Consider the following 14,978-nt stretch of genomic DNA (forward strand, 5'->3'; position numbering starts at 1 on the left):
AGTTGACTACCAGGAATGGTGAAAAAATAGTGCTAACTTCTTAGTTTTAAAAGAGAAATTGGTATTTAGATTAATTTATTTCTACCACTCTTAATTCTGCTCCCATGATGTTAGATCATTATAACAGTCATTGATATGTTTCTTTCAAATTGCATTAAGGTCTTCTCTCACCAATGCATATAAAATTTTTGGTTTAAACTTAAAATTCTATCTGAGTAGGTTTTAAAAATCATAAGCTCATTATCATATTTTCTGGAAAAGTAACTCTGTAATGTGTTGAGAAGCAAGAAAGAAATAGAGCAACCAAAGTACTGTGAGTAGTTCTAAAAACAATGCTTGTGACAGTAGTGGAATTTATATGAAAAGGATGTTTCCATATTGTGGTTATTTAAGGTATAAAACACCTACTGGACCACTTTTACTCCAACAGATGAACAGTTATTTATATTATGAGGGAGTTTAGAATCATAGATTCATAAAATTGTTTGGGTTGGATGGGAATCTTAGAAATCATCTGGTTCCAACCCCCATGACGTGTGCAGGGACACATTTCACTAGGCCAGGTTGCTCAGAGCCCAGTCCAACCTGGCCTTCAACACTGCCAGGGATGGGGCTTTTGCATCTTCTCTGGGCAGCCTGTTCCAGTGCCTCACCATCCTCATAGTAAAGACTTCTTCCTAATGTCCAATCTAAACCTTCTTTCTTTATACTTTTATAGTCCTCTTGTCCTGTCACTACATACTCTTGTGAATAGTCTCTCTCCATCTTTCTTAGAGGCACCTTTTGGGTACTGGAAGAGTGCAATTAGGTCACCCAAAGTCTTCTCTTCTGCAGGCTCTACAATCTAAATTCTCTTAGCCTTTCCTCACAGAAGATGTGTTCCATCCCTCTGGTAGTGTTAAATCTGTACCATTTTTTTCCTGTGTTCCTGTATATATTCAGTTGTGAAATTGTATGTCATGTTAGTCACCATGCTTAGTTTTCAGGAGGACATTTAGCATTATGCAAAGTATACACAGGGAGTGAGTGAGTGCTCTGTAGCACAGCCAGCAGCTGCACCTGCTGCTGGAGCAGATATGGACCTACTATTTGTCCCATGCTGTGGATGAGTGTGCACAGTTGGCATTGCTGACTTTACCTTTTTGTATCAGTTAATGTCCCAAGCTGATTCCCATTATATCTGCACAAAGTCTACAGTCTCATTGAGCTACAAACCTCATTGTTTTCAGGTTCAACTGGCAAAACATAGTGACATTTCCTGCTTGACCAGCTCTAATGGCCGTCCCAATACACTGTTCATCTTTTGGTCTACAGCCACCCTGTGATTCCGTGCTGCTCAGTTCCTAAATGTGAAGCTGTTTCATACAAATGCCTGTTGAGTTTGTTATATAAGGAAAGCTGACTGTGCAGCTCTGTAAACTGCCTAAAAAAATAAGTGTTTATTATGCCTTGAAGAATCTGAATCAGAACAAATGGTATTTTCTCTCCAAAAGTCATACTGAGGGAAAGCCCTGCAATCCCATACACTTCCACAACACCTAGGAATGATCCACAATCTTAATGAGCCTCCTGGTGCAGTAGGGGCATGATCTGCAATGAAAGGTGGGGGGGAAATTCTGGAATGGAAGTGGATTTAGGACCAAATGAGAAGTACTGCAGGACTGAGAAGCAGCTGCAAGAGCCATTCAGAATGGTATAACTTACTTCCACAGGCAGTCCTATTGGTTATTCATGCAAATTTTTAGGACTCTGCTAGTATGTTTTGTATATTTTTTATAACATTGTAACATTAAATTTCTCTACTAAATGAAGCATGGAAAATATGTGCTTAACATATCTTCTATTGAGAAAGTGAGTAGTTTTCACTAGCAGAGTAAGTGCCATAATAAATTTTAGGTGTATAAGTTTTTAGCTCTGCCATATGACAGTCTTTTTTATACTGACTGTGAAATTTATTGAAAAAGTTACTAATGCAGGAAGGAAAGACATGGGCACCTGTTGAAGCAATTTGAAAACATTCATTCTGAAGAAACATGAAATTAATAATAAATTTAGAAGTCAAACCACTATTGAGCTAAAGACATGCAAACAGCATCGTAACAAATTATGATAAAAATGAAACCAAGAACTTCCCATTCATCATACAAGTTCTTAGGAAATCTTATTTGATAACTGAAGCAATTGGAAGAATGAGGCATAGGTACTCATATACCAATGTCAGGGCATCTGTTTCTTACATTTCTTGACAGGTATCTTGATCATCTGATGATGATGATAACAGTTGATTAGAACAGGCCATCAGAAAAAAAATGAGAAGCCACTCTCATATTGAGAAGAAATTAAGAGTATGGCATGTCACTCCTCAATATAGGTTTTCACTGTTTCTCCTTGTTTCTGTTTCAGACATCAAGAAAATTTTTTCCTATCACATTTTTTGGCTCTATCAGCTGGATTGCCTTCTTTTCTTACTTGATGGTCTGGTGGGCACACCAGGTAAGGAGGTGACACTGGTACAAAATAAAAGCCCTGTATTATGTTTTGCGCTGTAAAAGATCATTTCTAATCAGAGTCCATCTATCTCATTCTGAGTGCTACTTTATTTTGGGATCTGTAACCATGGATTAAGTAAATCAGTACTCATTAAATGGATAGTTCAGAGAGGTGTTGGTCAGGTTGGCCTGACCACAGGACTTGAGCAACTGCCAGTCAATACCTTATACTCCTATTTGAAAGCCTTACCTTTCTCCTGATACATGGGGAAATCCATGAAGATAGTAATTTCTCTATCTTGCCTGGTATTCTCCAAGCTAGTGGGAAAGTCCAGGACAGTTTAAAACTGCAGGACACTTTTTTATGGTTTTATTTAAACCCTTCTAGGTTGGAGAGACCATTGGTATTACTGAAGAAATCATGGGATTGACTATTCTGGCTGCTGGCACATCCATTCCTGACCTTATTACCAGTGTTATTGTAGCACGCAAAGGTCTGGGGGACATGGCTGTATCCAGTTCTGTTGGAAGCAACATATTTGACATCACAGTGGGGTAAGTTCTACACCAAGAAAATTGTGTATTTTTTAAACAAATCTTTTGTTCTCAGTACATTGCTGTGGTACTGCCCACAAGCAGCAATCTTTAAAAAGGAGAGTAATGCAAATATGAAGCGAAGGTATGGCAAGTGCTCTAAAGTTTATAGATATCTGCATGAAGAAATGTTATAAATTTGTTGCCTAATCTTTGTTTTGTTACAGAGAGGCTTAGGCAAGGGAATTGCACTTTAAAATTGTATAAGGGCATTGTACTGAAAAGGAATTTCAAAGCTTTTTGTACTCTTGTGAGGTTGCTGTTTGCTTTCTGTTACCACTCATTGTGCTTGTACTAGAGCTTTCTTTATAAATGATGATCAGGAACAATTCATTGCCTCTGTGGTATTCAACATATTTGCTGTAATAGCAACAGAAAGTCATTGTCTTGTGTAACTGGTTTAGGCTGCTGTTGGCATGTGATTAATTTTTTTCTCTAAACCTGACAAGTCCCAAATTACAAACCAATTCTCTTTTAACAAAAAGGACCATTCTTATAGCTCTGACAATGTGAAACTACAATGAGATTGTGCAGAAGTTTTTTATTTACACTTCACTGCTTCATGACATCTCTAGGGTAATGATTTGTGGCATAATATTGTAATTCAAATTCTTTTTTGAACTTTTGAGACCAAGGTAGATCAGGTTCAGAAACAGAGTAATCTGTGCCTTGGTGTTTTAAAACTGTGCAGGAAATACACAGATAAATTCTGTATTTGCTCCCACATTCCCATCTTCAACACAGGATGGAGGTACTGAGAATCATGTCCATACTTTCAACCATATTTGGTTATTTCTTGCTATCACACATAAACAGAAGAACAGGTCTAGTCATAGTTGCAGTTCCAGGCAGCCTGGTTGTAGAAGAGATCCTGGTTTTCACAGCTGAAAATACACAAGCAACTGCACAAACGTGCAAAAAAGGATTCTGAAGTTAGAATGTATAGTAACTATATTTTTTACTTTATCTGTTAGCTAATCACAGTACTTTAGACATAGTAGGAAAACTTGGCCAATTTTCTATTAATCCAGGAGCATTAAGTCTTTGAATATCTATATGCAGCAAACCAATAAAATACATGAAAACCATGTCCTCCTGCTTGGAGTACAGTGGATATATTACAAAATTATTTCTCTGTTACAGTGCTTTCTTACTTTTTAAAAAATATTTAATCTTCCTGCCAATGGACATGGTTTTGTCCAGCACCAGTCTGCTACATTTACAACAGAAATGGCATAGTTGAGCTGTAGACTGGTGTAGTTAGTACTGCAGCTGTAATAAATTATTCTTTCCTGAGCTGCTTATTCAAAGTTTTAATTTGTGAGCTTCTGACAACTCACTTCATGCTTTCTAAGCCTGCTAAGCTCCAATCAGTGTCTTAAATATTTATTTCAGCTTGACATCTTGCAGAGGGATATTGTCTCCTTCTGTGGCGTGAGAGATGAGAAATAAAATGACAGCAGACACAGAAATAGAAGTTAAGCTCAAGTTCAATTGAAGTTCACAGTTTAACAGAGGTTTATACAGTAAATGTGGACAAAGATATTTAAGGGTGAAATTTTGCAGGCAGTGCCTTGCAGAGTGCTGGCTCTTCATGGCAAGGACATGTTTCTTTCCACTCACCTGTCAGGCAGGCTCTTGGAAACAGTGTGCAAATAGCTTCTGCAGATAGTGTGAAATCTAAAAACAAACAAAAGGGGTTTTCCTCTTCACAGACAGGATGCCACGTGATTTGACAGCCAAGGGAAAGATAATTCACCAGTATAATTGGTGGAAGAGTGGGGAGTAAAAAATCCCATGTGTTCTCCCCAAGAACTATGAGAAAGCTTACAATTTACATTTATGCAATTATTAGAAGAGCTGAACCTCTTCCTGCCTCACTTTATGCAGGAAGCCTTTGGTTGTGTTTTGATTTGTCACTAGAAACTTCCTAGTCCTTCCTTCTGGACTTCTGCAATGTTTTAAATTAATTTTTCTGTTTCTTAACAGCCTTCCTCTTCCATGGCTCCTCTTTGCTGTGGTTAACAGCTTTGCGCCAGTGACAGTCAGCAGCAATGGTCTGTTCTGTGCAATTGTCCTCCTCTTCATCATGCTGCTCTTTGTCATCCTCTCCATTGCTTCCTGCAAGTGGAAGATGAATAAAATCCTGGGTTTCCTCATGTTTGGGCTTTATTTTGTGTTCCTGATTGTCAGTGTCCTTCTGGAGGACAAAGTGATCCAGTGTCCTGTCTCCATCTAGTGGAAAGTGATGTTTCTCGACAGAAGAAAAAAAAAAAAGAAAAAAGAAAAACCAAAACATATATATTTATTTAAAAAGATACATATGTCAAAACAAAACAGCGAAAAAAAGAAAACACAGTGGAAAATTGCAGCCGGAATAACCCATGGATCTGTAAATTTTCTCTTCCTCAATTTTAAAAGAGTAAAAGAAAGAATGGGATACAAAGGGTCAGTCTCAGAGCTGAATAATGGCTGCTGCTGGACAGTGCAGTCACTCCTGGAGGGCTGAGTGCACCGAAGGTTCCTCTGCTGCAGAGCATCCTCGCCGCTCAGCGCTGGGCACGCGACGTGCGCAACAGTGACAGTCCTGCTTCTCCTCTGCCTACGGTACCTGCCCACTGACTTCGTGCTCTCTGTAGTAGTATACACAGACACAGTGTGCTCAGTTCTTAAAGCTCTCCTCTTCCAAGAGGAATGCTAATATTAACTTTGTGGAGGCACCACCCCCCACACACCCTGGTACAGGATTTTTCCAATAACCTGCTGAAACTCCTGAGTGGAAAGCATACACCAAGCAATGAGTCACAAACAGGGAAGGGCTTGTATGTCTCTTCATGGGAGTGGATTTATCTGATTTATGTGATTTCAACAAAGCCAGGGAATTCATCAGTGTTTTGATCATCTGCATCACAGGTCCGTAAAGGCAATCAGCAGGATGTTAATGGTGTGTTTTTACATCTTGCAAAACTCTTCAGGTTCCAGAAACTCTGGCACTGAAGGAGCCATGATGCCTGACCATTTTGTAACTGGTGCAGATTTTCATTGCATTCTCATGCAAAGACCAGAATGGGGATAATCTTTCTTCTCTAATAGCAACGCAGCATGCAGTGACATCATACAGCTATGTGAACACACTATTTTTTCTAATGCAGCAATATCAACAGTACCAATGGCTTTCAGATGCTGTTATGAGTTTGCCTTTTCATGCCAGAATAAAAAGGCTAATTTGCTTATGCATAGTATTTCATACAGAAAATAGAAGTAGTTATAAAGTGTCAGCCTAATTGCTAAGTGAATATATACTTTATAGGCTTTCACTATTACTTGGAGTGTAAGGACCTTCACAGCTACATATAGTTATTGCTGGAAGAGATCTCTAGCTGTTATATAAAGCTGGGAAGCTCACATTTGCTGTTAGAAATCTTGAAACTAGTTAGGAGAAACACAATTTAAATACAGTGGAGCTGCAGGAAACTTACATGAAAATTCTTCAGTGTTGCTGGAAGTGTACATGTCTAAAGAAAGGAAGGAGTGAAAATGCAACATCCTTTTTCTGAGATACTGAGAGAGAGAAGGTCCAAACCTAGAGCAGAAAAAAAAACAAGAAGGGAGAAAGCAACCAACTTTCTGTAGTTTGGCTGAGTTGTTTTTTTTTTTTTAGAGGACTGGAATGAATGTTAAGAAATTATTTCAGATAATCATCATTTGTTTGTTCAAGTTTTTTGTGCAATTAAGAGTTCATGAAGTTTCAGTGCATTTTTGTGACCTATTTCAGCATTGTTTTATATGTATCTTGTGCTCACAATGGCAATGCCATTCTCACATCTGTGTAACAGAAGTCTCAGCACATTTTGTCTTGTCTGTTTTTCTCTGCTCCGCACTGTTTGTTTCTCACTCATCCCCTTTTGTCCTTTACTATTTTCCTGTTATATGTGTTTGTATGTAACAGTGTATGATTAGAAAGTAAGGACTTGACATAAAACAATGGTAGAGAAAACAGTACAAAATTCATATTAGGAATGTTAATATTATGTGATATCATGAAGAAAAAAGTGAGGTGTTAATGAAATAAACGAAGGATACTAGGAGTTGCAATGTCTGCTACTCATGTATTGTCCTAAGTCCTAGCTACATGCAGTATTTGATCTTAACCATACAGCAAGCAACATCTCTTAGCGATTTTTAGAGTGAGCTTCTCACACTGAGAGCAAAAACTTGTCTATGTATTCAAGATCCTTTACTGGTGTAGAATCCTTACCTGTCTTAACGATAGTGCTGCCCATCTCTAACATTGGTTCCTCTGGTGGAAGGTGGGTGTGTATACATAACTGTGGTGCCCTCTACTGACAGAACGGCAACCTAAAGCAAATTTGTAACCCAAATTCTGACCTCAATCAAAACGTGTGCTCCAAAATACAGAGCTGACTCCACAGTACAATCTATTCCAGAGGAGTCACCAAATGCTTTTGTTTCTGATGACAGTGCTCAAAACAGGCAATTCTTTCCCAAGTAAGCACAATCATACATAGGAGTGATCTAAGGGAAGGGCTATGTATGCAGGCACTTGGAAAATACTGCAATGCCCAGATTCACTGATCTGACATTTCAAAACAAGAATCAGACCAAAGTCCAGTCTCTATTTAGTACACTACTTTTTTCTTTTTCTTTTTTTTTTTTTTTTTAACTTCATACCATCTTCGTGTAACAACTCCCACACTAAAAAAAGAAAACTCCTACCTGACCTTCAGAGCTCTAAGGGCATTCTGGTGCACTCAGAGCATCAGCAGCAGAGGCTGCTGCCCCACTGAGGGCGGGTAGGGAGTAGAGAGTAACTGGCATCAACAGCTTATAGGAATAGAAGACCTTTATGTATACCATTAAGGACTGGCATCCTGTGATAGCATTTCTATACTGTCTTAAAATGTGTCTCATTTCTTTCCCATGTCTGTTTGTCTCTATCACATCTTTATATAAGAAGGTATTAAAAACAACTCTTCCTCCTCCAGAATAAGACACCTCATGGCTCCCACTGCCTTGTAGCTGTTGGGCAGATCATTTTTTTCAAATGGCTGAAAAACTGTGCCAGTGGTACCTCAGATCCAGAGGTAATAGGACATATTTCAGTTGTGTGGTCCTTTCTGCAAAGGCTGTCTGTGAGCAGTGTTTATACTTGCCCAGGCACCTTTCTACTGCAGGTGTAACCTGTTTGTGGATTCTTGGATGCTGATATACTCTTTGATTACAAGATAACAGCTCTGCTGGCTAGTAGAGAAAAAGAGGAGTGGTATGGAGGGAGAAGCTTAGTCCCTTATCCTGTACAGAAGGAATTCAGTCTTAAACTAGAATGCTGAGAAAATAGTCAAAAGCAGCTCATACTCAGTGACTGGATCTCAGTGAGTTGTCCAGGCTTAATGCTGCCAGAAACACACACACTTGTTGCAATATTCCTATTTTGCAATTTCAGCAAATTTTCCAGCATAAAGAGTTTATCATTGTTCATAATTATTTCAGTGTGGGATCATGAACTCTTCTCAACATTGCACACCTAGAAGTCAAAGTTCTATTTTCTTCAGCCAAAGTTCTGCATGACTTCACTAGGGATTTGGTCCTTCACACCGCCCAAATTCTACAGCAAGCTGGTTGGTGTTGAAGCCTCTTCCACCTGCTTGTCTGCCTGTGCTCACTTACTCAACTGATCCTGCTGTCTGCATAATCCTTATGAAGTATAAATGAATTAATGGAAAAATTGGCCTGTTCTAGCTTAGCACTTTCAGGACACCAGCTTAGAAACACAGAATTAAGATAAGTATGCAACTTCAGATTAACTAATCCTCTGTGGCACCATCATCTCTGAATGGAATCAATGTTGAACACAATTTTATTAAGGGATTTCTGGTGGCATTTGAACAGAATAATGGTTCAGATTGTAGCCAGTTTAAAAGGTCTTCTGCACTAACTTCATTGGAATTAAATATGAGAACGGGCCCCAAAGCTGCAAAATACCACTAGAATTCTACAACTATTTTCTGTTTTCCCTCTGCATAAGCCACCCTGGTCACAACTTGGTAAAAGCTATAGAAGTGTGATTAAAAGTGTGGTGTGAAGATTCTCTCCTTAAGAACTACATATAGACATGGAAAAGTCTTTCAGCAAAGCTCTATGTATTTTAAATTAACTATTTTACTGAAAGCTAGTGCTTTCTAATAGTGCAGACAGGCTCTTGTGTCTGTATGCTTCTGCTTATGTATCCAGTTGATGTGGCTGACTGCATAAACTTCATGAAGCATAAAGCACAGTGGGCGACAAGCAACCTTATCTAGGTGTCATTTGTTTGTAATGGCAATGAACCTAGCATATAATTTCCACATATACTACTCTGAAGTAGTTTATGGTCACTGTCACTCATGGTACTGTTGTGTGTGGATATGAAGGTCCACAAAGTGGTAAATTAAACATGTAGTTAATCCAAGTACAGTGAAAAAAATAGATGCTTAGAAATATTATTAATGTTTGGGTGTTTTTTAAGGGATTATTTCTCTGGTTGTCTTTTACTTCATTACATATTTTGCAAAAAAGGGGATATTCAATGTTTTTTAATTATTATTCTTTCAGCAGTAATTTCTTAAAATAGCATCTTGTGGTCCATAATACTTATGTTCTGAGTCAAGTATGAGTCTGTATCTGATGGTTTCTTTATTTCTAACAAGGAAATAATCCCTCTCTAAGAACTGGCCCAATGAAATACAGAAGAATTCAGCCATTAATCTGGACAAGATGGAAACTTTTATCTTAGATTCCCATATAAATGTGTAGTTCATGAAGTTACATAACAAACCTAATTGTCCTGGGAGCTATGTACAAAGAGATAAATTACATTTACTTATATTCTTGGACAAAATTTTACCTCTTGTAAACAACAATGACACAACTAACTGAGAAAGAGGCATTGTTTGCAAACTGAAGAATTTGCACCTGGAAAAATACTTTGCAGAAAGTGAATTTGAGTATCAAATGGGATAGTTTGTACTCAACAGTGTGGAGAAGAATCCTGCTCCAGTCCTCCAAAAGCCACAGGTTTCATTCTTGGTTGATGTTAAAATTCTTCTTGGGTCTGTTGCCATCAGTTACAGGAATATTGGTGTTGAGATATCTGCCATTTCCATTGGAACTGGAGAGAGTCACCTCCAAACTGAAGTTCTGCAGTTCAGTGCACCCATCAGATGCAGCAGTCACATATGGCTCACAGCTGGGTAGCTCAGACGGGCCATCCTGCAGTGTGTGCTGGGTGTCTGTGCAGCATCCCAGGACTTGTCTGCCTGGATGGGTGCAGATAGTTTGGTCCTTCCCCTGCCTATGCTCCTGCGTGACCGCGTGCAAGCCGCGTCTTCTCCATGTCACCACATTAGCATGGGCTGAGCCCATGCTCCAGCCAGCCAGACACAGGTCAGCCCCAGCCTAGAAGCCATGCAATCCCTTTGAGTGTGTGTAGACCAGGCACAGAATTGGCCATATAATTCCTACATGAGCCATAAGTGAAACAACCCAGGACAAGAAAGAGTAATTCAAGATTGGTAAATGAACTGTACATTCATGTCGATTTATTGTAAATTCTCCACCCATTAAACATAAAACCAATCTAAACAATGAAATTTGTACACATTTTTAAAGATTGTGCACTTTACTATTTTATTTTTATTTTTACTTTGTGTCACATAGTTGTCTTAATGCAAAAAGAAGCCATAAAAGAACCCAGAAGACTAGTATGGGGTTTCTAAGTAAGGGGATCATTAATTTCAAAGTAAAAAATAATTCCATGTCTCTGTTTAAGGTATAATGTCAAATACTGACAAATAAATGTACAGTAAAGAAGGATCTGGTTTTGCCTTAGTGATGCTGTGAGTAAGTTGGGGGAATTTACTTATACTCTTGAGTTTTCCTGTGGGGCTGTACAAAATGCTGCACACTACCTTTGCAGCAGGGACTCAATCCTGCTACCCTTGTTCACCCCAGGAGAAGGAATAAAACGCTTGCAGAATCAGGCCCAATGAGGCAATTAAATAATTCTGCTACTCTGATGTTTTCTCCCACTGAGATCACAGTAAAGGAAGCTCCTTATGTTTTAGTAAGTTTATAAGAGATGCATTGCTTCTGTCAGTTTTTAAAAAATTTTCAGGGTCAGGTTATCCAATATAAATCAATCATTTATTTTACTCCCTCATAAAAATTAAGTAACGCCAAAGGATTTCACTTGGTTTTGTGTTAATTTCCATTATCAAGATCTCTCTTGCAGTTTTAATTTTGCAACCCTGATTCTGGGGAGTTGACTTACATAAATTAAAATTATTTCTGTCACTTAAGATGGCAAGATCAGGACATGGTATTGTGATGTGAAAATAGTAGTATTATAACTGAGGCTATTTTTGTAATAAAGTGTTTCTAGCATGTTTGTTTCACTTCGTAGTTTTCATTCTCTTATCATCCATCATTTTCAGCCTGAAAAAATCTGAAGTCCCCCATCTTTATTAATTTCAAACTTTAAAAGTAAAAATACATTTCCATGTATTTTTTATTTTGCAAGTCCAGGCAACCCCCCAAAAATTCAAATTTTTTTCATGTGTTTAAGTGTATGGATCATTATTCACTAGATGATACTCTCGTATCTCTGAATCAGTATATTTTCTGTGAATACAAGTTTGTATATAGTATGAAAGTTACCTTTATTTGTATATAGGCTCTTGGAAATAATCCCTTCTATCAAGGTCCTACTTCACTATCTACAGAATATTTCACTGTGGCGTGCACACTTTCTCACCTTATCATATTAATACAGAGTTCTTCATATAAATCACTTAATGTAACGGAGTTGTCTAAGTGTGAATAACAATAACAACAATAAATACTAATAAAAAGAATGAAGAGTGTGTCAATTTGCTCAGTGTCTTTTGTCTTAATGGTCTTGGGTTTGCTGTTACTCTGAAAATAGTCTTTTAACTGCCTTCTCCAGGTTCAGTGATGATCTGCAGTGCTACTCATCATTACTGGTGTTCAAGCTGCACTGCTTGCCTATTGCCATGTCCCAGTGTCACCTTCTGTATATACACAGAGTAAGGAAATTGCATGTCTTTCAGTGAGCTTGAAATTTTGTTAGCCAAGAATTTCTCATCTACAGCCCAATGTGAATCCAAACTGCCTGGAGCTGTGCATGTCTGGAGCCCTGTTGTTCTGTTCAGGATAAAGTTCCCTTACATTTCTTTACTGATACATTTGATCACAAGATACTTTGAATGCCATTCTTTTCTTTTTTGACACCTTGTTTAATCTCCAGTCTATTGTCCTTGCCAACTGGGCTTTTTTCATGTTGTTTGGGTTTTTTTTGGTTTTTTTGTTTTGTTTTGTTTTGTTTTTTTTCTTTTTTTTAGTCTGTCCTTGGGTGAAAGATGCATTTAAATAAAAGAATGACATTCAATTAATTACAGTAAAATAAAGTCAATAATACTAACATTTTCTCACAATCAACCAAAATTTCCATCTTCACAAGTTGCAAAACATTGCACATGGACATTATTACTTGCTCTATCTCCCACAGTAGCCCCAGGAAGTCACTCTACACAATGAATTAAGGTGGTTTTTGTGAGCCATCATGCCAATGCTGAAGGTGTGAGCTCAGGAGAGTGTTTTTTCTTTCATCTTTAACCTTACTAGAGCCTTAAAAATTTAGATTGGAAACAAAATAAATTTGCAGATAGCTTAGGAGTTGAGAATGATGATTGCCCTGAGATATCCATGCCTGCCAAACAACAAAAACCGACAAGTCAAACACAACCTACAAAAACTAAAACTGGTGTAGGCTCTAAGTCACAGAGGCATGTGTGGGATGTTTTGAAATTTAGATTGGAGATAGAGAATTTGTAAAAAGACATTTAGTCTTTATGTGAGAAGTGAACATGCAAACATACACACAGAGGTGTTAATGGCTTTGCTCTATGGGTGTTCTTACCCTACTGCTTGCTAACATTTGATCTCTCCTCAACTGCAGTGACTCTTGTAAAATGGAGGATTTCAAATCCTTCAGTGGAACAGCAGGCCTTGATGCTATATGACTGGGTTGAGCAGGAAGAAAAGAAAAACATATTATATATCCACCATAATCCTGCCTGGGGGAAGTTGCCTTATTATGCGTCTACAAGCAAGTACTTCACTGCCTTACCTGTAGTGCTGAAAAAAACATTTACTATTACTTTTTTCCTGTACAGGTAGTCACATTTGGAGTGTTAATTGACAAGGAGAAAAGCAATGTGCATGTTAACACTGAGTTCAAACTTTCCTTCCCTGGAAAGACTTCAGAATTTCCCTTTAAAACAAAGAATTCCTTTGCTGTCAACACATACCTCAGAGAAGTAAATATTTGTGCCAGAAACTTGCAAAGAGTACAGATTTTAGCCCTGAAGAGATGTTTTTTCATCCCTTCATCTCTAATTTATGCAAATTTTCACATCATGGTTTGAACAACACATATATTTTGTGGACAAGGGGGGCGTTTTTTGGCAGGATGATGAAGTACTAACAATTAGTTGTAAATCTACAGTATTGCTTCTGAGGCATCAAACCCATTTCTGAGCAATTTCTTGTTAGCTAAATATAAGGATAGTCAGAGGAGCTACCAGCATCCTGTAAGTTTAAAACACTCCAAATAGTATGTTTGAACAACACTTTTATAATGAATGAAATTTCAAATGAAAATGTGTCCCACAAACCTTTTGGTTTTGCTTGCAAACACTTTTTGCCTGTCCATCAGCAATGATGAGCCAATGCTGGCTCTCAGCTACAACTTTCCACTAACTGCTGCTAAAAATGTGAAACTGCATGTGCTGTCTCTGCTGTGTTGGAGGACTTCCTGCAGTGGGGTTGTGTCAGAGCGAAGACCTGGCTTGGGCTTGCTGACTGAGGCCGAGGAGGCAGAGGAGGAGGTGGGTGGGAGGGTTTGTGGGCATTGTCCACATAGGAAAACACGACATTTTAGTGGACCCTGCATTTGACACTGTGATCCAGAGAGTAGGGCAGGAGGGAAGACTGAGAAAAACTGACATAAAAATCAGTTTTAATTTGTCTAAAAGGACATATAACAGATCGTTTTCCCTCCTGCCTCTCTGCAGCCCAGTTTAATTTTCCTGTAAAATGAAAGAATACAACCCTGAGTAACATCCTCTAGGAGACACTGTGTAAGCAGGGAGGTTGGACTCGATGAGCCCACCAGTGATGTCTTCCAACCAAAGTCAGTAATTCTGTGAATGGTTTAGTGAAAAAAATGCTCCCACTGCCCATTCCTCACCCCAACTTATTTCCTATTCTTTGTTACTAACTAGTATGAGAGAAAGGGGAAACGATTCCCAGAATTGTCAAATTCCCTGTGAAGATCTGGACCTGCTCTTGTCATGTACTGCCTGCCTGCCTTGATACCATGCCATAGTGCTGGTCAGAATTTGCCTCTCACAGCAGCAACCAACTCTTGCCAATTTGATAGCTGGATTTTCAAGACTAAGAGATAGTCAGATGTAGTCTGATCCTCTGGAACTAGAATATACTGCTGGCCAAAACTATCTCTAAAGAGTTTCACTGAAGTTCACAAAATACAAGACTGTTGAAGAAAAATCAGTTTGAGTGTTGGAAAATTTAGCTTGTTCCAGGCTAACATGCTGTAGGATTCAGCATTTGTGCCTCAGTCAAAAGTATCAGTAAACCCATTTTCTGTTATATTATATAATGAACTTTTGAAAAATTATCCCCTAAAATTCACTTTACTTTCCACTCAGAAGAGTATTTTTCAACTAAGCTTTTACCAGAAATTGACTGGAAGCAGAAATTGCTAAAGGTTCATGATTGTTAATATGCAATTTT

The 14,978-nt window shown here is 38.3% G+C and overlaps 1 protein-coding gene and 1 long non-coding RNA gene across 10 annotated transcripts in view; one reads left to right on the plus strand and one right to left on the minus strand.

Annotated features, from left to right (window-relative positions):
- SLC24A2 (solute carrier family 24 member 2) overlaps positions 1–12,010 on the plus strand; it is a 112,500-nt gene extending 100,490 nt beyond the window's left edge. For all 9 annotated transcript variants that reach the window (XM_021535460.3, XM_085567338.1, XM_021535463.3 and 6 more), the window contains 3 exons: positions 2,404–2,493; positions 2,878–3,044; positions 5,073–12,010. In XM_021535460.3, coding sequence (XP_021391135.1) covers positions 2,404–2,493; positions 2,878–3,044; positions 5,073–5,322 — 507 coding nt within the window. In that variant the 3' untranslated portion in view covers positions 5,323–12,010. The remainder of the gene's footprint in view (positions 1–2,403; positions 2,494–2,877; positions 3,045–5,072) is intronic.
- On the minus strand, positions 2,726–5,076 carry LOC146763868 (uncharacterized). The gene is made up of 2 exons (XR_014951475.1): positions 4,707–5,076; positions 2,726–3,985 (listed from the first exon to the last, which is right to left on the minus strand). It is a non-coding gene; the product is annotated as an uncharacterized LOC146763868 (long non-coding RNA).
- Positions 12,011–14,978: the final 2,968 nt, after the last annotated feature.

The sequence above is a fragment of the Lonchura striata genome, chromosome Z (assembly GCF_050655825.1).
Source record: "Lonchura striata isolate lonStrDom1 chromosome Z, ASM5065582v1, whole genome shotgun sequence".
Taxonomy (NCBI): Eukaryota; Metazoa; Chordata; class Aves; order Passeriformes; family Estrildidae; genus Lonchura; species Lonchura striata.